At 31.0% G+C, this 23422-nt stretch overlaps 1 protein-coding gene and 2 long non-coding RNA genes across 4 annotated transcripts; 1 reads left to right on the top strand and 2 right to left on the bottom strand.

The window, feature by feature from the left end:
- Positions 1 to 3099: 3099 nt before the first annotated feature.
- On the bottom strand, positions 3100 to 4077 carry LOC126889593 (uncharacterized). The gene is made up of 2 exons (XR_007700092.1): positions 3613 to 4077; positions 3100 to 3545 (listed from the first exon to the last, which is right to left on the bottom strand). It is a non-coding gene; the product is annotated as an uncharacterized LOC126889593 (long non-coding RNA).
- A 1195-nt stretch (positions 4078 to 5272) lies between these two features.
- On the bottom strand, positions 5273 to 19070 carry LOC126889592 (uncharacterized). The gene is made up of 7 exons (XR_007700091.1): positions 18906 to 19070; positions 18143 to 18193; positions 14523 to 14660; positions 13728 to 13811; positions 7803 to 7881; positions 7296 to 7478; positions 5273 to 5507 (listed from the first exon to the last, which is right to left on the bottom strand). It is a non-coding gene; the product is annotated as an uncharacterized LOC126889592 (long non-coding RNA).
- Positions 19071 to 19222: 152 nt separating this feature from the next.
- LOC114336408 (uncharacterized) lies at positions 19223 to 21106 on the top strand. Of its 2 annotated transcripts, none has more exons than XM_028286769.2 (2): positions 19223 to 19371; positions 20665 to 21106. In XM_028286769.2, the coding sequence occupies exons 1-2, from the start codon at positions 19353 to 19355 to the stop codon at positions 21078 to 21080; spliced, it is 435 nt and encodes a 144-aa protein (XP_028142570.1). In that variant the 5' UTR covers positions 19223 to 19352; the 3' UTR covers positions 21081 to 21106. The 2 variants fall into 2 exon arrangements, with proteins under 2 accessions (XP_028142570.1, XP_028142577.1); XM_028286776.2 differs by having other exon boundaries at positions 19246 to 19315.
- Positions 21107 to 23422: the final 2316 nt, after the last annotated feature.

Below are 23422 nucleotides of genomic sequence, written 5' to 3'. Positions count from 1 at the left end.
TATTTTTGTAATGGAGAAGTTAAGAAGATTTCGAATATAAAATAAAATATAGGGTGTTCCATTTAAAAAAACATAAGTTTGATCTGCCACTACGTTATCGAACACCCTGTAAAATTCTAACTAATTTTTTAATGTGAAGCTCAAAGTTGGCTAAAATTTTTGTTATTAACGTTTATCGCTATCTATTACTATAACGGATCTACGGAGCTTTACCCTACTAATTAATCACCCTGTATAATAGCAGTTAAATATTGCATTGTTAGCTAGTTTAAAGCTATTCTGAAAATTTCAGGTACCTACGTAGCCTAGAACTATTTTTAAAATTGATTACAAAATTTGCGGAGTCCGTGACACCGACCAAGCCAAGTATATAAAAACGTTTTAAAATAAATATATGGAAGAATATATTAGAAATTGAATTAATGACGTCATGCTGTTATATTTATGTATAATGTATAGTATGTCATGCTACTATGTCATCATTAATTCAATTTCTAAATATATTCTTTCATACATAGACAAGGCGAAAACGGCAAGTTCGTTGGAAAAAATATTCCCATGAGATTTTTTTGCATAATCACATTTGTAATACACCCCAGAATAAGGTTCAAGAAGTCGCCCACGAGAAAAGTGATCAAAATTTTTTTTAATGAAATTTCAAAAATGATTATTTTTGGTCTGGACAATTTTTTTTAGGGTTTTTAGACCATTCTGGACAAAAAAGGTCTCTTGTAATTTTTCTCCCAAGTTGATGGTTTTCGAGTTATCAGCAATTTAAAATTTGAAAAACGCAAAAATGGCTATTTTTAAGACCTAATAACTCGGTTAAAAATTATTATTATGAAAGTCAGAAAGTGACTAAATTAAAGTTTAAAGCCTCCCCTACATGATCCTGAAGAAATTTGTGTCATTAATGTATTACTAAGCTGTTATTTTTAATTATTAACAATAAGCTGTAAGAGCGTATTGACGCGGCTGTAAATGTGAGTTCGAGTAAGATGCCCCATTGGACTGCCGGAATGGCATCTCTCGCACTCACCATAGACGGCCGCCTAATACGTGCTGGCGCTCATTATTACTTAAGAATAACAGCTTAGTAATAAAATTATGCCAAAAATTTCTTCAGGATCTTGTAGGGGAGGGGGGTTGCTTTAAAAACCTTTAACCAATTTATTGGTTAAAGCCTTAAAAAACGCTATTTTTCGTTTTTTCAATTTTGAATTGTTTATAACTCGAAAACGATCAACTTTAGAGAAAAATTACAAGAGACCTTTTTTGTCCAGAATGGTCCAAAAAACCTAACAAAACGGACCAAAAATATTGATTTTTGCAATTTGATTAAAAAAAATTGGACCACTTTTCACGTGGGCGACTTCTTAAACCTTATTCTGGGATGTCTCACGAATGTCATTATGCAAAAAAATCTCATGGGAATATTTTTTCTAACGAACCCGCCGTTTCCGCCTTGTCTAACATTTATTTTTCGTAATATGTATGCGAGTTGGTGTGTTATGAATAGGGTCGTATCCAACTTGGTGTCAATGCATTTTGGATTTATCGTAGTTACGCGTGACATTGCAACCCTGACAGAAATGGTGGTGACAGTCTCAATTAGAATCAAACAAATTTATTCATCGCCTTGACCAACTATTCTTTTTTAAACAAGATTACGGTATGCTCTTGAGCATGCAGCGACTATCACGTGATGTCTGATGGGAACTCGAAAAAAAAAAGAAGGGTAAATATATTTTAAAATTGGAAAATTGAAAAAAGCTGCAGGAGAGGACCAAATAGATCCAGAAATACTAAAATGGATGGGAGATGTCTGGCTATTACAGATATGCAAGGAAGCATCGAGTACAAAGAAAATTCCAGAATGCTGGAAGAAAAGCATAATTCTACCAATATACAAAAAAGGGTAACATAATGAATGTGAATGTAGTTTTAACGATTTCTTTTAGAAATACATTATTCGATAATGTTTATTTTTTTATTCCATATTTTTCTCTTACTCGTTTAGTTTAAATTGTTAGTAAAGTATGAAGTGAAATTGTTAAGTCTCTGAATTAAATTCTGCTTGATCATATTCACGAAGTAGGAGGAAATGGATATTAACATAAACCATTTTTTAGTTTTTAGTCGTAACCCACATCCAGATGCAAAGCTTCAATAAAATGAAGTCCAAGAAAAAGTTCCTTTGGGTACTGCCATAACGGACCAACTAGATCCAGACATACGTTCCGTGAAAAACTTGATGGGGTTTCGTTCCTTTAAACCCCCCAATGTTTATGTACGTTCCAATTAAACCATTACTGCGGTACCATTAGTTACAAACTTTTTTTGCCTCTTTGTATTTTTTCGATAAGGCACCATTTATCTAGATGTGGCTTTTTGTTTAATATGGTTCAAAATATGTATACCTAAAATCGTAAATTGTAAATACATTTTCATATTACCAGGTCTCTACAGGGTGTAACAAAAATACAGGTCATAAATTAAACCACATATTCTGGGACCAAAAATAGTTCGAATGAACCTAACTTACCTTAGTACAAATATGCACATAAAAAAAGTTATAATAGTCCTTTGAAGTTACAAAATGAAAATCGATTTTTTCAAATATATCGAAAACTATTAGAATTTTTTATTGAAAATGGATATGTGTCATTCTTATGGCAGGAGCATCTTAAAGAAAAATTATAGTGAAATTTGTGCTCCCCATAAAAATTTTATGGGGGTTTTGTTCCCTTAAACCCCCCAAACTTTTCTGTACATTCCAATTAAATTATTATATTGTGGTACCGTAATTTCGGGTGACTTTGACTCACTTTCGAAGTTTAAATGTAGATTTCAGTTTTTTGAATACATAAAAGTATGTTTCTTTATTTATGTGTATTTGAGTCTATAACTACTCTTTTGGAAAAATTACACGAAAACACAAAAAAGCGCTTCCTGTATTATAAAAAAAATAAAAATATGGTGTGCAAAGTCACCCGCTAGTGTCGGGTGACTTTGTCTCAAGCTACATTTTATATTTATTCTCTGTGATTATTATTGTTCGGGCTAAAGTGACCCTACCAGATGAATCAGAAACAAACATTTTGTTAGGTGAAAAAAATTTATTTAAATTTCAAACAATGAAAAACTAAAACTAACATGAAACTTTACATAGGACCCTAGGTTAACAAAAAACATCATTTCTTAACAAAAAATGAACAATAAAACGATTTACAAGCTTTTTTTTAAATCTGGAAAGAAATATCGGTTATCTACAAGTTCCAATGGCTCAGTGAAATCAACATTAGCCAAGTGGTAGGATTTTCTTACGGAGACTTCGGGCCATTGCCATAAACTTCTTTCACCCAGTACCATTACTTGCACCCAACCGTAACAGTTATTACTACCTCTTACAAATCCATCGAATTTTCCTGGAAAGCTGTCAAAGTAGTCAGATACAATTACGAAGTCTCCAACTCCAATGGAAAGCTTATGTAGATCTTCATTATCCCTATAGCTCTCACTAAATGAAGAATTAGACGAAGTATCTGCAAGTTAATAAACCCTGCAGTTGTTACAAGGCTAAAAGCAAATTTAAAATCAGCATTTACTTACTTTAATTTAATATAGAAGCAACCAATGACCAAAATCCAACAATCAACAAACTGGGACAAAGTCACCCGAAAACCGTTAAATTTTGTAGCACCTTGCAAAATAATATCCGACCGTCTTACTGTCTATGTTTAGACTGAAATAACGATGTACGGAGGTTAAGAATTCACAGATTTTCAATATGCCACTATGCAATTAATCTTACTCTTGGAAGTATTATTGGTTGCCAACCAATTTTTGCAGTCAAAAAATCTTATGTGGAATGACCAAATTTTAGAAATTCGTTTTTTTCGTGACATAACAAGTATTAGCATAATTTATTAAAATTTTCAAACAGTTCATATGGTACTGATGGTGCGGTATAATGAAATTTACTTGATAATTTATTGTACAATTGCCCTAGTTGCTAAAATATATTTTTCCCAAAATGAGCCAAAGTCACCCTGGCGGGCCAAAGTCACCCGAAATTACGGTACCATTAGTTAAATTCGATATTTTTAAAACTTTTTTGGCTCCTAGTATTTTTTCGATAAGGCAGTTTTTATCGAGTTGCTTTATCTTTTTTAATATGTTTACATAAAAATTTTATGGGTTTTGTTCCTTTAAACCCCCCAAATGTTTGTGTACGTTCCAATTAAACTATTACTGCGATACCATTAGTTAAACAAACTGTTTTGCCTCTTTGTATTTTTTCGAGAAGGCAACTTTTATCGAGATATGGCTTCTTTTTTAATACGGTTAAAAATATACCTAAAAATGTAAATCATACATAAATTTTCATATTATTACCAAGTCTCCAGAATCGTACTTAACCATATACAAATATGTGGTGGATTTGACAAATATTCAAAATATCTCGATAAAAACTGACTTTTCGAATAAGTACTAAGAGCCAAAAAAGTTTTAAAAATAGTGTGTTTAAGTAATGGTACTACAATAATAATTTAATTGGAACGTACACAAAAGTTTGGGGGGGTTTATGCTACTGTCATAAGAATGCCATATATGTCCATTTTTAATAAAAAATCTTTATAGTTTTCGATATATTGGAAAAAATCGATTTTTATTTTGTAACTTCAAAGGGTTGTAACTTTTTTATATGCACATTTGTACTAAGGTAAGTTAGGTTCAATCAAACTATTTTTGGTCCCAGAATGTGATTAAATTTATGACCTGTATTTTCGTTACACCCTGTATATCGTACTTAACCATATACAAATATGTGGTAGATTTGACAAATATTCAAAATATCTTGATAAAAACTGGATTTTCGAGAAAGTATTAAGGAGGCAAAAAAGTTTTAATAGTACTACAATAATAATTTAATAGGAACATACACAAAAGTTTAAGGGGGTTTAAGGGAACACAACCCCCGTAAAAATTTTATGGGGTGCACAAATTTCACTATAATTTTTTTCAAGATGTTCCTGCCATAAAAATGCCACATGTCCATTTTCAATAAAAACTCTAATAGTTCTAGACAATTGGAAAAAAGATTTTCATTTTGTAACTTCAAAGCGCTGTACTTTTTTCATGTGCACATTTGTACTTAATTTAAATTAGAAATCAACCTATTTTTGATCCCAGAATCTGTGGTATAATTTATGACCAATCTTTTCAGGACACACTGTATAGAATGTATCTAGTGAGTAATAAAAACAACTTTATTGCTTTAACTTTTTTTAATAGTTAATAATCTTAGTTACAATCTTTTCTCATATATCATTACATAATAGTACCATGTGAATCTACACTATAGTAGTAAACTATTTGGTGTAGAGTTCCATATTCCCCTGTGTATGTGGAGTCCTATGTCATTGGGTATATCTTGTTCAATAAAATCCTATAGCAGTTGAATCTCACCGAGTTCTTATTGAATCAGTAATAGAAGGATAGATCTGAAAAAGAAATCGATTATAGAAACATATTTTACTATATAAATTAATAACTTGTTACTTCATAAAAAATCATAGTCTGCCTTATACAAAAGTGTCTTCATTGAAAATCGTTTTGTATATGTTATAATCATTTTGGTTATATTAGAATCTATTAGGACAAAGTATTATCTATTATACAAATATTGGGACATTAATCCCAGACAAAAATCTAGTAAAAAGTAAATAAAAATTTTTAGTAAATTAATGATAGACATGCATAATAAGAGAAGCAGAAGTGACATCATATCACTACCTCCTATTGGCTAAAATATGACTAAATATACAGAAGGAAAAAAGAATTTACATACCCAACCACAAACTAGACTTAATTGCAGAGAAAAAAATTATATTACAAATGAACTAGAACATGAAATGAAGAGATTATCCAAAGATATCAAGAAAAGTGTCCTAGAGAGATGGGCAGAATACTTCAAAGAATTACTAAATATACAAAGAGAAGAAACCATAATAGCGCGAGAGAAAGAGAATATTTTGGAACTAAATATAAACACAGATCCACCAAACAAGAAGGAATTAATCAAAGCAATAGAGAGCCTTAAAAACAGCAAATCACCAGGCATAGACCAAATCACAGGAGAACTATTGAAAGCGGACGTGAATGTTACAACAGAAATATTACTACCCATATTTGAGAGGACATGGAAGAGAAATTTCCAAAGGACTGACAGACAGGTGTAATAGTTAAAATACCCAAAAAAGGAGATTTAAAGTTGTAATAATTGAAGAGGAATTACACACTCAGCACAGTGAATAAACTAATTTCTAAAATAATTCTGAACAGGATCGTAAACACAATCAATGATGGCCTAAGGAAAGAACAAAATGGGTTTAGAAGAGGACGGTCAGGCATAAATTTAATAAATACATTACGAATAATTAAAGAACAAACAACAGAACAATAATTATTATTATAACTGGTATTCATAGATTTCGAAAAAGCTTTTGATTCAATTAGTTGAGAAAATATATGGATGTCTCTTAAAAATAGAGGCATCATGATAGAATTAATAAACCTAATCAAAGAAGGTTACAATAGTTATAAAAGGGTAGTTTAGCACCAAGGCAAATTATCTAGAAAATTTGAAACAGAAACAGGGGTTAAACAAGGATGTATACTATCGCCACTATTGTTCTACATACTATTAGATGACCTAATGACGAAAACATTAAACAACAAGAGGAGAGTAATACAATGGGGATTAACAGAAAACCTTGAAGATCTAGATTTTGCGGATGATATATGCTTACTGTCGCAGAAAAGGCAACAGATGCAGGAAAAGATAGAAGCTTTAGAAACAGAGGCGAGCAAAGGTGGTTTAAAAGTAAATAAAGGAAAGACCAAATCGATGGGCTTGAATATGACACAAAATATATAGGTAAGAGAAGGAATTATATAGAAGAAATAGATGAGTTTAACTACCTAGGAAGTACTAGAAGAATATTTAAGATATGGTGGCCCGAAGTTATAAGCAACCGAGAGCTATGGGCCCAAGCAGAAGATGAAATTGAAAAACAAATATGCAAACGGAAGTTTGGATGTCTGGGACATACTTTAAGAAAAAGCGAAATTCCAAAGAAAGGATGGCCAAAGGAAACTTAGACTAGAAGTACCTAAGCAGAAGCCAATATGACCTTTAGACAGATGAGTTACATCAAGAAAAACGGGCAGAAATGAAAAATTTTTTCGACTACCCTATGCCTACAGGCGATAATCGGTTGCATACATACCATGTGAATCTACTTTATAGTTGTCAACTATTGGTGTAGAGTTTCATATATTCCTGTGTGTATGTGGAGCCCTATATCATTGTAAGTTGATAGATAAACAATACTTCTACCATAAAACTGTCCATTCGTTATAGCAGCTGAATCTCATGGAGTTCTTATTGAATCAGCAATAGAAGGATAGATCTGAAAAAGAAATCCATTATAGAAACATATTTTACTATATTATAAATTAATAACTTATTACTTCATAAAATATCATAGTCTGCCTTATACAAAAGTGTCTTCATTGAAAATCGTTTTGTATATGTTATAATCATTTTGGTTATATTAGAATCTATTAAAAGGAAGCTAGGACAAATAATCTCGGGACAAAAATCCCCACAATTTGTCTGGAATTTTTTGTGGGGATTTGTCCAGGAATAATTTGTGGCGATTATTTGTCTGAACCCCATTAAAACAGCGCTTTGAATAATCAATTTAGATTTAAAATCTTTGTTTAAAACTTACCTTAACAATTCTATGATAATTAGAGAACCAAAGACAACCATTCCCCACGTCTACAAGATTGTGTACGAACAGTTTACATCTGAAAACCAAGATGTCTTAATTAATATTTTTTTCATTTTATAAAAAAATAGCAGTGTTTCATGATAGTCAATAAATTAAAGAAAAAGTGTACAAACAAATGACAACCTTAAAACAAAAAGTTATTTTAAGAAACTCATCCATTTGATATAATATAGCAAGGTAACGATTAAATTCGAAAACCATTGAAAAGGTTCCCTAACCCTGAATCCTTGCATTAATAATAATAATAATAATAATAACGTTTATTCACTTGAAAAATATACACATATAAAAAAATATATAATTATTATGATGCAATATAATATCTATGTGTTTTAGATATGTTGTTATGTATTCAACGCAAACAAACCATAGAACCCATTAAAACAATTAAGTTGTGCATGGGCCATTTTAGTATAGTTGTGTTAGATATACAACATAACAATTATTTTATTGTGTTAGATATAATAATAATTTTTTTTTAAGAAGTAAAATTTTTACATGCAAGAACAATACAAATCAATATAAACAAAAAGAACATGGTATGAAGTCATCAATTTTTGAGCGTTTATTTTTTATTTATTTTTTTTTGTGTTTAATTATAGGTTTACAGGTTTATATTATTTATTTATTCAAAAAGATGGTTAAACATTTTTCTATTATTTATTTTTAGATACGTCTGAAATATGCACTTTATTAATTTAAAGGAATTTATAGTAATTAAGTAGGTTTTGTATGTTTGAGGAAGCAAATTATATATTTTTATTTGAAGGTATTCAAAGTTTCTTTGTCCAACTACTTTCTTTGTTAAGTTTGTTCTAATAAAGGACTGAGATCTACTTCTGGTATCGTATGTGTGTTCTAGTGGTACAAGTAACTGTTTATTTTTATATAGATTAGTGAACATTGCAAGTACAAACAATTGCCTTATATCTAACACTTGAGCTTCAATAAACAGATCGTCAGTACTGTGCCCTAGTTTTTTATTGTAAATAATTTTTAATATTTTTCTTTGTATAATGTTCATTTGCTTTAGGTGCGTATTTGCAATGCCACCCCAACTAAGAATTCCATACCTTAGACGTGACTCTACTAAGGAGAAATAAATAATTTTTAAATGATGAATATCTAGTATACTTTGTAGATATCTAAATTTATATAAAAGACATCTTAAAGTTTTGCAAGTTTGATTTATGTGCTTATCCCAGCGAAGATATGAATCAATCTGAATTCCTAAATACTTTGTACTACTTGCACTGTTAATCATCAGATTTCCTATAATTAACGAGTTATAATCGGGTAAGCCACTTTTATAACTGGTAAATGGGACATACAGTGTTTTTTCAATATTTACCGTGAGTAGTTTATGACTGAATATATCTATAATATTTCCTAGGTCCCTTTCCATTTTAAGCTTTAAATTGGTCCAAGTGTCAGCAGAGTATAGGATCGCAGTGTCATCTGCAAAGCTTAAAATGTCGCCTTTAGTTTGGAAAGTCAGTATGTTATTTATATATATAATAAATAAAATTGGTCCTAATACCGTTCCCTGTGGTATACCAAAGTTAATGTTCCTTGTACTACTTTGTGTCCCTTCTATTCTCACTACTTGTTGCCTGTCCTTTAAATAACTGTCCATCAAATTATATGCTTTCCCTCTTATACCTGTGTCTATCAGAGTATCTAGTAATTGTGTGTGACTTACTGTATCAAAAGCCTTTGCCAAGTCTAGGAATACACAAGCCGTTGGTATATTGTTATCAACTAAGTTATATATTTTATTTGATAGATATGATATGGCATTTTCCGTGGAGAACCCTTCTCTGAAACCATACTGTTTATTTGATATTAACTTGAATTTTTCTAGGTATTTTACTAGCTGGTTCTTTAAAGCTTTTTCTAAAATCTTACAAAGTGAACTAATTATGGAAATTGGTCTATAGTTTTTTGTTAATTTAGGATCACCTTTCTTGTGTATGGGGACAACTACGGTTTGCTTTAACTGTTCGGGCCATTTTCCTACAGCAAAAATGCTATTTACTAAATGTGTAATGGGGCGAGTTAAAATATGCCCCAGTTCTTTTAGTACTTCTGATTTTATGTTATCCATTCCTGGCGCTTTGTTGGATTTCAGTGAGTTTATTATAATTTTAATGTCATTTTCATTAACATCTGCTAAAAAGAAGGAATTCAATGTAGTACATCTTTTTGGAGGTTGAGATAAAGGTTTTATTATTTTTTGCGCGTATTTTTCTCCGACTGTGGAAAAATAATCATTAAATTCTTCAGCTATCTCATCAATGTTCGTAAGAGATTGGTTATTTTCAGTAACTATTTCTTTGAACTTTTTGGTATTATTTTGTTCGTTATTACAGTTATTAACTATTTTCCACAGATTTTTGGAACATTTATTATTTTTAATAATTTCTTGTCTGAAATAATCTTTCTTTGCAGCTTTAATAACTATATTCAAGTGTTTACGGTATCTGATATAAGTTTCCTTTATCTCTTTGTTACCTGGCATATTTATATGTTGTTTGTATAGTTTATTTTTTTTATTGATGGAGTTTACTAATCCTGCTGTAATCCATTTTTTTCTTTTAAAATTATAACGTTTTATTTTAATGGTGTCAGTATGTTTATTTATGTAAGACGTTAATATCTTTATTAAGTATTCCGTTAAATCATTAATATCTTTTAAGTTATAATATTCAGTCCAATCAAAATCTTTAATGTCCAATTTTAAGTTGTTGTAATTTAATATTTCTTTCTTTCTGTTGGGTAGATTATTTATAATATTTAGTGGCACAGTGACTACAGTTGCCTTATGATCTGTAATATTTGTATCTAGAACAGCTGCCTTGCAATCGTTTATTGGATCTTTGGATTTAAATTTTACAAATACGTGATCCAGACAGTTATTTAGTCTTGTTGGTTTATTTATTAAAGAATTAAAGTTGTATTCAGAGAGAGTATTTAAGTAGTCATTAGCATTATCATTATTTTCTAATATGTTTATATTAATATCTCCAACCAGAATATGACAGTCCGCATGACATGATTTTGTTTGTTCTAGATATTCCTTTAGGTGTGACACGAAATGTTCTACATTCGTTGAAGGTGGTCGGTAAAGAGCAGTGATTAGTATTTTTTTGTTATTATTACATGTTACCAGCATTTGTATTACTTTATGTTCCCCTACTTCTATAATTTTTGTACAGTGATCTAGATAGTTTTTGAAGTATAGTACTGTTCCATCATTTTTATTAATATTTCCTTGGTTGTAAATTATCTCGTACCCTTCAAGCTTATGACAACCAACGTCGCCAATACGAAATGCTTCCGTTAACACGATACAGTCAAAGTTGCAATCTAATTGTTTAATCAAAATTTCAAATTCATTAAAATTCCTGTAAATGCTCCTTATATTTTGGTGTAAAATTTTAAAATGTTGATCATCATTTTGTAAGTAAATTTTTAAATTTGATAAGTTATTAATTTCTTTTGTTTCAAAAGGTATGTGATTAATGTCCCTAATGTATGTATCCATAATATATACAACAAAATATTCCTTATATGAAATATGTTATAATACGATACAAATATAAAATAATTCAAAAGAGTGAGGAAAAAATATTAGAAAGAAATAATTAATTAATAAACTTCACTTTTTCTCCTGTTTCTCAATGACAGAAATTGCAATTTATAAGTAAATCTAAATTACAGTAATCTAAAATAATAATCTGTAAATCTAAAATAAAATATGGTATATAATTAAATCTAGAATATATTAAAATATAGTCTCACTGGATATGTGAATTAAGCAAACTACTTTACTTTTTAATTATGCTATGAGAAGTGGAAGTGGAGTTATTTCTCTTTTTATTGTCTTGAAAGCGAGTATTGGGCTTGCTGGTATTTTTTGAAGATGATGGTGTTGTATTTAGGTCACTCTTCTCTTCTGGTTTAAATTTCGGCTTTTCGGTATTTCCTGGTAGTGGGTTGTTTTCTACACGGGTGTCTGTCTCTAGTTTTGGTGTTGATGGAGCACTATTTGAAAGTCTATCAGTGCTTACTTCTTCAGCTTCAATTAAGTCTTCAATGGTATAGGGCTGATTATTTACGTAGAGTTTGCCGTTTTTTATGTAGCTGTTTTCTTTATTCTGCTGTTTTGCTAGGAATAAATTTTGTCGCAGTATTTTGGATTCTTGTTGTTGTTTCTTTGTTAACACCGGTGCAATGGAAATACCCTTTTTTTCTTTTAATTTAAAACAGTTCTTTAGGATATCTCTTCTCATCCAATGGTTTACAAGATCTATTTTTAATGGGCTGTTGTATTTATTTCCCAAAGTATAATAATTATTGATATCAGATGGTTTAATTTCAACTTCTACTAGGGAAAATATGCGCAAACAAATATCTTGAATGGTTAGTTTGTTTACAGATGTGTGTAGTCCAAAGACTACAATACTATTTTCGTTGCTGTTTATTTTTATTTGTTCAATTTCTTTCTTTAATGTTTGATTTTCTTGTTCTAACGTATTATTTTTCTTTTTCAAGTCTGCAATCTGTATTAATAATCTACTTTCCAGAGCCTCTATTGCATTTTTTATCTCTGTTCTATTTTTTCTAATTTCTGATATTACTTCATGAATTGTTACGTTGTTTTCGTTTTCTCCCATTATATTTAATATTTACAGTTTACAGTGTGTGGTCACCTTTATTACAATGAACTTTAATAATTACCTTCGGTATAAAAACGTTTGGTAAATAAAAACTTAATTCAGTAAACAAATTCTGTATAATTTTATAGATATTTATATGAGATTTTCTTTATTTCTTCGTTGTTAACTTGTTATTCAATTTTAATTTTATTTCAGGCTCTTACTTGTAATTGGTATTGGTATATTGTTTATTGCTTTAATTTTAATTTAATGTGTACATACCAGAATTTTATGTTTTGGGAGAGAGAACACTTCTAAACGTCTTGTTAACAACACGTGGCCACACACTGAATCATCCATTATGCATTATAAATCATGCATTAACTATCATCATCATCATTCATAATAATCCCAGGAGAATTTAGTCTTGAATGAAGTTTCTTGCCATGTCCTTATAATGTATGATGTATGCTTCAAATATACACAGAGAAAGCTTTTAAAGAATACATTTTTATTATATTTTATGGATTCTGCAATTTTTTAATTTATATAAAACACAAACGAATAAATTTTTGTTTATTTCGATATTAATTGCAGTTAACTATTAGAAATATTTTGTGGCAATCATCCTTTGATAGATTGGCAGATACATTTGGCAATAGCCAGAACCCTCAAGGCACTAGTTGCCATACTGCAGCAGATGTTTGCCATTATATAACTTTTATGACCATTTCTGTATCATTTTGGAATGAATGTACCTGAACACTGTTCTGTTAATAACTTGATTTTAGTGTGCTTGTCCACACATTTTCATTTGACTATTTGTAATTTGCAGTCAATATTAAAATAATTATATTTTTTTCAAATTTACAATGTAAAGATTAAACTATCAGTACTGGCAACTTAATCTATAAAATGTAAATCTTGTATTTATTTTGCAAAGCTGCCAAACACTAATATTTCTTTCTATACTTCGTTTGCTTCCAAGGTAAGCTAAGACGCCAGTTTCAGATACTTGATCAGTGGAGTCTCAATTAATTTCTATCACATGACAAGCTGTGACAACAAGACAAACTCACTGATCAAGCATCTGAAACTGGCATCTTAGCTTACCTTGGAAGCGAACGAAGTGTAGATTAACTGCTCCCGGAACTATTGTGGCTGATGTCCAAGTCCTTATACATGAATGTTCAAAAATTACCTTAAGAATTCTAATCATAACTGAAGATCTAAAAAGGCAGCAATTCCCCACAATTCTACAGGATTGTGTAGCAACAGTTTACATCTGGAAAAGAAGATATTTTAATATATTAATCATGGGTCTTCATTATTTATCAAGTATTTCATGACAATTATTAATAAATGACAGAAAAAGTGTATAAACAAATAAGAACCTTCAAATAAGACGATATTTATTTCAAGAAACTCATCCATTTGATATAATATAGCAAGGTAACGATTAAATTCGAAAACCATTGGAAAGGTTCCCTAACCCTGAATCCTTGCATTAACTTTTTCTTCCTTCTGATGCCAGAATGTACAGTAAAACCTCCGTTAACCAAAATAAATATGGAGAGGCTGTTTCAGACAACCAAGAATTTCAGATAAAAATAACATTGTTTTTTGTATTTTTCTTGTATCAAATTACATAGTATTCTTGGTCAAAGTTCGTATTAAAAAATACTGTTATTTTGTAATGTTTTCTTTAATATGTAAATACAGAATAAAGTAATAAAAGTAAAATGAATTTTAACGCTTGGAAGGGAAATTTTTTTGATTTTAAAATGGATTTTACATGTGGGACAAATTTATTTTTGACTTTTTTTAGTTTTACTAAAGCAATGTTGACAAATTAACTTTGAATTGTTTTTGTTTTGTGATAAAAATTTCTTTTTATTGACGAAATTATTGAAATTGTCAGCCATTTCGGTTCACGGAATTTTTACTGCATTTCCAATTTTTAAGGCATTATTTACACAAAATTGTATCATCTTACCATTTATATTCTCAACATTTCCCCCATACTGCTCAATACTTGTTGATGGCATATCCAATTCTTGCATTGCAATCCCCCATTATGTCATTATCATAATTATGTTCTTCTCTCACTTTGTCAAAGGCTGTTTGTAGTTCGCTATGGAAACAAAATATGTAATTTATTACATAACTTACTACTAACATTATAGGGTATAAAAGATACCCTTTTCTCTTCTCAGAAAGACGTTAAGATGTACTTCATATATGTATCAGAAGACCGTCGTCTAATATCATCATAAATGAAATATCCTGAATAGGATAAATTGGAGGTGCTTAAAAGCAAAACATTCTATAGATACAACATTTTGTTTACCCAAATTAATTCCAATATGTTTCAATCAACTAAAAGTTATCTTGGAAGCAAAACACAAAGTTTTAAATATTTGTTATTACATACTTCTAAATGGGCCCAGCGACTCTTTAATATTATATACATTACAGCATTCAACATGTTAACAAAACAGACAGGGCCGCGCCGTCCATAAGGGCCCCGGCGCTGTATTCGAAAGGCGCCGGTGGGTGCCGAAAAAATTTTTTTTTTGAAAATACCGAAATTATTATAAATATTAGTAATATTTTATTATCTTAGTATTTGAAAATGATTGTGAAAAGTAATAGTTTTAACTACCTAGGATCAGTATTACAGAGTAATGAGGAAATAGATGGAAATGCATGTAGTAGAATTAGAGTTAGATAGATAAATTGAGTGGTTTGTTGCGTGAAGAAGCATTCCAATGAAGCTAAAGGGAAAATTCTATAAAACAGCTATAAGGCCATCTACGATGTATGGAAATGAATGTTGAGCAGTTAAAAAGAAAGAAGAACAACAAATGCATGTGGCGAAAATGAGAATGCTTAGATGGATGACTGGAGTGACAAGGAAAGATAAGATAAGGAATGAGTAGGTATGTTAAGGGAAGTCTAGGTGTGGCACCAATTGATGCCTAAATGAGAGAGCATAGGTTAAGATGATTCGGTCATGTTCAACGTCGAGATGTCAGTCACCCAATACGAAGAATTTTTGAACAGGTTCCTGAAAGGAGTGGGAGGGGAAGACCAAAGAAGAGCTGGGGTGAGATGCTTATGCAGGACATGTCGGAAGAGGGGATTAATATCAATATGAACCAAGATAGAAACTTATAGAGAATTGTAATTAGGGAAGCCAACCCCGCGTAGTGATAAAGGCAGATAGAATGATGATGATGAACCAAATAGTTTGTAGGTTTTCGCTCTATGCATGACTGACGCGACACCTACTGTCTTAATCTGACATTTTTGGGTCTCACTATTTGACATATGAACAGCGTTATGCATAACTCGACCAAGCGCCATTTCTTTGATATCGAGATAACAGCGGATTCTGGTGGCACATAGCTAAAACTATCTTGGAAAAAATCCCTGTTATTGTCACATTAACGGTTACTAAGTAAAACAAAATTAAACCAAGCGACATTAATCCACTTACCATTAAGCAACCATTAAGCAAACAAGAAACGAAAAACTTTGAAGCCATTTATCTCAAAACTATGTTTTGGCGCTTGGTCGAGTTAAGACTGTTTTAGACTATACTTTTTTTTGTTAACAGAAAATGATATAACAAAAACTTACATGAAATTATTGGGTACAATATTAAGACAAGAAGTTTTGTGTATTACATTGTCCCTTTTTCCTATTAGAATATGTTATGTGATTCTGCGCATTACGTGCTAAAAAAAGTACTTTTTTATACTTTTGTGATGGTACATGTACTGTTAACATCAATTTTCTTCTTCTTATTTTCTTTTAAGAATATTTTAACCTCATTTTCCTGATCATTTAACCTAGTTAGTTTTATCTTTGATATTTTATATTACAAAGATATGTTATATGATGGATAAGAAAACTCTATTATTATCAGCTGCTTCCATAGGGCGTTTCATCGATTGTCATTTGCTTCGAGCTTCTGTCATGTGTCACATATTAATATATCTACATCACACGTCTTTGGTTTATATCATTGGTACATACCAATAACGTATGACGTAGATCAATTAATATTATGTGACACATGACAGAAGCTTGAAACAAATGACTGTGAATGAAAAGCCCTATTGCGACATTTCTTAAATGAAAAGTTAACCTTAAAAGAACCTTCTTCTTCTTTAGTTTATTGGCCTCCACCTACTTGGGTATTTGGCCAGCTCATCGTCGCGGAATAAGGGAAAAAACCCTTATTCACTTACAATTTGGAGTTAGTACATTGTACAATTTGATTCTTCTTCTTTAGTTAACTGGCAATTTTAAAAGAACCAATGTGACAGTATAACGAAAATTTCCTAACTGCACATGCCTGTGTACTAAAAATTGTTATCAAATAGGACATGTTCTAATTTGTATAACATTTTCTGTTAACAGATTTTGTTTCCTGTTTTACATTGTGACAAAACTTAGTATACCATTTTCTTATATCATTTTATGTTAAAAGTTTAGTCTAAAACAGACTTTATGCATAACGCCGTCCATATATGATAAATAGGTAAACTTTATTTACCATTTTTGATAAAATTTGTTATACAATGACATTAAAAGATAGCTCCAATATTGTCATATTTTGCCAGTACTCATGTTGGCATCGTTTCAAGGTACCCCCACCATAGTCACGCACAGAACGAATACCGTACGTATACTGATTCATGAGCTAAAAAAACAACTACTAAGTTGCAAAAAACTACTTACAAAGGGAGGAGGAAAGGGGCGCCTAAAATTACTTGCCCCAGGGCGCTTGAAAACCTTGGCGCAGCCCTGAAAACAGGTTATTAACCACCACTTTTTGCCCTTTTCTCAAGTTACATCTTTGGACTTGATGCATTTTGCTTTTATGCTCCTCAGATCGACGCATCCAACGAAGACTGTACTAACTCAATTTTTGGCGTTTTTGAGTTACACCCCTGACAAATTAGATAACCGGGATGCCTTTCAACGAACAAAGTTTTAAGTTAATTTGTTCACGTTTAGGCAACCAATTTTTCACTTCGATATTGTACTAACTTGTATATCTTTACATTATCCCACGAAAACTATCCTATCTCCTATCTGAGATAGGTAATAAGCTATCTCAATCAAAGTTAGTATAGTCTTCCTCGGCATTCCGAACGGAATCGTCATTGTCTCGTGAGTTAGTATAGTTTTCGCATTTTAAGGTTAAGTAAAATATGCCTACATGAACATTGTTTACGTTTTAAAAGTTGTACAGCGTATAAATTTCTATTAGATAAAAATAATACATGTGAATAGAAGGTGCATTTTATAAGTATAAATAAGTACTCAGGATGTACTATCCAGGATTTTCCCGATTTTTTCTAGAGAATACTGTACTAACTCAGTCAAAAACCATATAAAGAAAAAAAATTAACATGTTCAAAAGCACAAATAGAACAATACGGTAAACACAATGGATAAATATAAAAACAATTTAGTAAATAAGAACCCCTGATTTTTTGCATTAATCAAAACTTGATCTTGTTTTATTCGAAAACTTAAAAAAATGAGTTAGTACAGTCTTTGCTGAATGCGTCGAAATATTCTCATTACTATGCTTACCTAAACATATCTTGTCCATTTTCCACAAATTTCTAGATTGGTTGGCAAACACTGGAAATAAAAAAATAGTGAGTATGAAGCAGAGATCCGATAATCTGTATCGTAAATAGTAATAAAGCAATCAGAAAGACGTTGAAGCGTACTTCATATATGTATCAGAAGACCGTCGTCAAATATCATCAGGTCAATTTATTTCATGGACCAACTAAAGAACTTTCTCCTTCTAGATCTTTGTATTTCATGAATACGGAGAAATTGGGAAGATGGGAAGGAAAATTCTCACGAGCTTTATATGAAGGCAAAATCAAGGTGGACAGTTATGTGCGACAAACAAACGGGAAGCTCAAGGAACTGTATAATGAACCAAGCATCAGTAGCTTCACAGGCACAGAGAATGAAATGGATGAGGCACGTGATGAGAATGGAAAGGAGGACTCAGCCAAAGATTATTTGATGGCATAGGGGAATATCTCAGAAAAAAGGGAATTGGTGGTTGGCCACAAATAGGGATGAATGGAAAATAGAAATCAAATTAGTAGACACGAAGCATGGTTGGACAAGAAGCCACACCACTTTATACAGTAAGTACTATACTGTATTTAACCTTTAGGCCTTCGAAGCCTGCTAAACTTTGTATTTGCTTTAAGGGAGAATCAAACTAGAATGACTCACCACGTGGTTGAAACATTTGTTTCCATTTTCCTAGTTGAAGTATGAATTCTCTTGTTTAACTTCTTAAAAATATATCAATATATGTACTTACCATTAAGCCTTTCTTATTTAATTTGTTATGCATGCCTGCACGTGGCAGTTCACGCAACCACCGATATACTTTCATCTTGGATGTCAGAAGAAAAATGAGGAAATTTAATGAAAAAATGGAGTCAAAAGTAGGAGGAAACGGAATTTGATGTCACTGTCACATACTAATACCACAATACAAAAAATAAACTCCCTATCTAATATACACTGTTGGTAATTCTGTATGTTTTGTTTATTCTTATTCACTTTAAATCATTAAATAAATAAGGATAACATACTAAACTTCTTTTGGCTTGATAGACATTTAAAATGGCACTCTGTCACTAGTCACTAGTGTCACTGTCAAACCTTTGTCAAAGTCAAACTGTCAAACACTGAACTTGATTTTGATTTTGATCATATTTTGATTGGGTATGTTTTGAAATTGAAATAATTCTTTTAGTAAACAATGGACAACAAACCAAAAGGTATAAATCAAATATGATTAGTACATTCCGTATACTCTCTCTCTCTCTTGGACACCTAGGGGAGTATTGGAGACATCTGTGTTTCTTGACCAGTCGACTGTTGTTGGCTAGGTCAGAGCATCTTCTTTGTATTCATTTTCTGGTTAATCTGCATACGTTTCTTCCATTCTCCTTTGTTTTTCACTTCCCCCATCTTAAGCCGATTCTGTTGTATTCTATGGTTACTGTTTTCTTCCAGTTATTATCTGGTCTTCCCCTCTTTCTTGTCCCCTTAGGTTGATATTCCAGTGCTTGTCTCCTGACATTATATTAGAATCTTTCCTTAACATACAGCCAATCCATTTCCATTTCTTCTTTTTAATTTTTATACTGGTTTGTTTTGTCCATTTTCATATCCTACATTCAATATTTATCAGGCCAGTAGATTTTTAAGATCTTTTTTAAGGACCTATTTATAAAAGTCTATAGCCTCTTTGTTGTGCTTGCGTTGTGCTTCTAAGATTCTGCTCTATGGAGTAATATGCTTTTGACACAGGTATTGAATACATTGATTTTTGTTGCTTCTAATATTTCACTTGTTTGTCTTTTGCTTTTGTGCATCCTCCTTTTCTTTCCACCATTGATCCCAAATAAGTGACTTTCTCTACTTCTTCAATTTCTTTATCTTTTATTTTTATTTTGTTAATTTGCGGGTTATTGCTTTTTAGGAGTTTCATCTTCTCTGCATTTATCTGGAGACCAATCATGTCAAGAGTCTTCTGTTTGCTTATCGATTTTTGTTTGCATTAGTGCTGTGTTCTGTTAACAGGCAGATGTCGTCAGCAAATTCAATATCTTCAAGCTGATAAATAGGTTCAATCTAATGCCTATCCAATCATCTGTTACTTTCCTCATAATCCAGTCTACCAAGATTAGGAATAACGTAGGAGACAAGATTGTTTAAGAACTATGTTTAACACCACTTCTTCTTCTTCTTCTTAACTCAGGCGAGACTCTTTAGTCTCTGGCACTTGGTCATAAGACCTTTGTACCAATTAACACCACTTTCAATAGCTATTTCTTCTGTGATCTTTCAGTTGTGTTCTAGTCCAGCTTTGTACCCTTCATAAAACAGTTTGATCAGGTTAATAATTTTTGTTTGTAGTACATACAGTCTTAAAATTTTCCACATTTTGTTCTCTATTGACTCGATCAAAAGCCTTTTGAAAGTAGATAAAACTTATCTTTAAATCCTTCTACCATTCATTGATGAGGATAATTCTACTACATGTACTAATTCACATTTAATTGTAGATCCTGGTTGGAACGATCCACCTATGCTCAATTACAGTGCAGCGAATCCACCTCCAAAATCTAGGATAACAAATAAAAGGATAGCTTTTCCCTTAAGTACGAACACTTCTTCTACAGCCAATCAAAATCAAACGCTTCCAAACCTGCCACCTCTTGCACAACCTTTAACGAAGCCTCCTTCAACTTTGGACAGTACTTGTGAAAGTGTGTGCCAATTATTAAACTCTGAACAATCTAGACAAAATTTTGAAAACATATGGAAGGGTCAATTACCAGAACAATTTCAGAAAACTGTTAGCTTAATGGTAGGATGCTTAACAGGTAATAATAAGGAAGCAGCGAAACTTCATAAAGAAACGCTTCTGACTGAATATAAAACGCTTTGTGATGGATGGATAGATGGAATTAATTTTTAATGTGCAATATATTATTAAGAAAATAATGACTATTTATTTTTTACCTATCCATAATAATCTAAGATCTGATATAATAGTCCAGAGAAATAAGATTTTTCTCGTGACACTTTCCCCTCCAGGCCGAAACCAAATTTTTTGAGTAGTATGGACATCTATATTAATAACCTATATATGTTTCCTGCAGCCGATTTTGATGATATACATAGTTATAAACAAATAAAGATCAGAAAACGGTAAACTTTTGCTTTTTTCGTCAATTAATAAAAACTGAAGCATTCTAAACAAATTTGAGAATAACAAACTTATAAATCATATAAAAAACTTCAATATGGCGTTCGCTGAATATGTCTATCCTTATTTGTTGCTTAGAAAATTGCAAAATAAGTCATAAATTTTGAAATTTTATAAATGTTCATAACTTATGTAAAAATTAAATTAGAACCTTCTTATTACACGAAATGCTGAGACTTCTTGTGATTAAATTACATTTTAAATTTCAAAGTAATTGGTCAAATAGTTTAAAAGTTATTTAATTTGTTTTCCCAAATTAGGAAGTTATGAATATTTATAAAAACTCAAAATTTATTATTTATTTTGCAATTTTCTAAGCAACCAATAAGGATAGACATATTCAGCGAACGCCATATTGAAGTTTTTTTTATATGATTTATGAGTTTCTCACTCTCAAATTTGTTTAAAATGTTTAACTTTTTGGTTATAGACGAAAAAAAGCGAAAATTTACCGTTTTTTGATCTTTATTTGTTTATAACTATGTATATCATCAAAATCGGCTGCAGGAAACATATATGTTATTATTACCTACAGATGTCCATACTACTCAAAAGATTTGGTGTCGGCCTGGAGGGGGTTGTGTCACCAACAGGATATACTTTTTCCTTATTTGTCTGAACTATAAAAGAACAACCTTCACCAATCTGTTTAACCTTTAAGTAGTCAAGAGACAACATTTGTTGCCAACTTAAACTCGAGTGAGTGTATATTTTTAAGACAAAATATTTGAATAACCAATAAGCCAATTATTCCTCTAGTATCTTTTAGAAATAGTTTGCAAGTATCTACTTGTTGTTTTCAATCTTGATCAATTTAACGAGGTAATACTCATATCACATTTGTGCTGCGAATTTTTTTCATTTAGTTACAACTTTTTATTAGATATCATTTACTTGTAGTTTGTTGTAACGTGCCTTGACGATATTCAAGGCAAAAAAAAACATAAGTAAAAAATATCATTTTTAAAATTACCAGTATCTAAATTCAAGTTCAAACTTATTCTATTAGTTCGTGATAAGTATTTTGGGTTTATTTCATTTTAAAACATTGTTTTTAGTTGTTAATCACCCGTTTTCCTCTAAGAAACCTTCCCCATTAACAATTAAAAAAATATATGTTATAATAAAACTTGGCAAAAATGCATATCGGGACCTGATAGGTTTGAACTTGAATTTAGGTATTTGAAGATTACAAAAATAATATTTTTGAAATTATACTTTTTAGGCACGAGGGTGAATTTTTACATTCCCTGGCGCATGCGCACACCGACAGTAGTCGCTACATCTTTATGTATCGCAAATAAGGTGTGCGTGAAAAGAATATATTATTAGTGTTTTTAGTAAATATATTTATTATAATTTTTGTGTCTTTGGATTTGTCTTCCTCTTTTTTGTATTTTGTATTTTTTTCTTCAATTTTTGTAATTAATGGTACCTATACAGCCAGCTACAGGAAATTTTTTCCTTATGGATTTTATTTTTGTATACTTCACTTGGTCTATTAAATTTGTCAGTATGTACGAGAAATCTTGTAACCTGTCAAAGCAAAGGGAATATAGCTCAGTGGTAGAGCGTGTGACCGAAGATCGAGAGGTCCCCGGTTCGAATCCGTGTGTTTTCTATTTTTTTTTTATTTTTGGTATTGTTTTAATAAAAATTTTTGGAAGGTAGTAAGTAAAAATTAATTTAATCTTTAAATAAAATACAAATAACCTGTTGAAAGTATATTTATTTCGTTGAAATCACATAATAGAAGTATAACCTTTTTACGTGCGTACAAAGTACACACAAATTCTTTTTTTACTTGTGTTTTTGAGCCTTGAAAATCGTAATTTTTGATTCTTCGTTCAATTTTAAATTGTTTATAACTCGAAAACGATCAACTTAAGACAATGGCAGATCTAGAGTTTTGCCTTGGGAGGGGAAATTTCTCTTGGGGGGGGGGAGAACTTCCTCCAATGAAATACCAACTACCAACCAAAAGACATAAAAGATACGCCCAAACTACATAAAAGACGTAAATAATAACTTATATGCATTAAATAATTGCT

The sequence above is a fragment of the Diabrotica virgifera genome, chromosome 8 (genome assembly GCF_917563875.1).
Source record: "Diabrotica virgifera virgifera chromosome 8, PGI_DIABVI_V3a".
Classification (NCBI taxonomy): domain Eukaryota; kingdom Metazoa; phylum Arthropoda; class Insecta; order Coleoptera; family Chrysomelidae; genus Diabrotica; species Diabrotica virgifera.
This window is presented reverse-complemented; position numbering and strand designations above follow the sequence as displayed.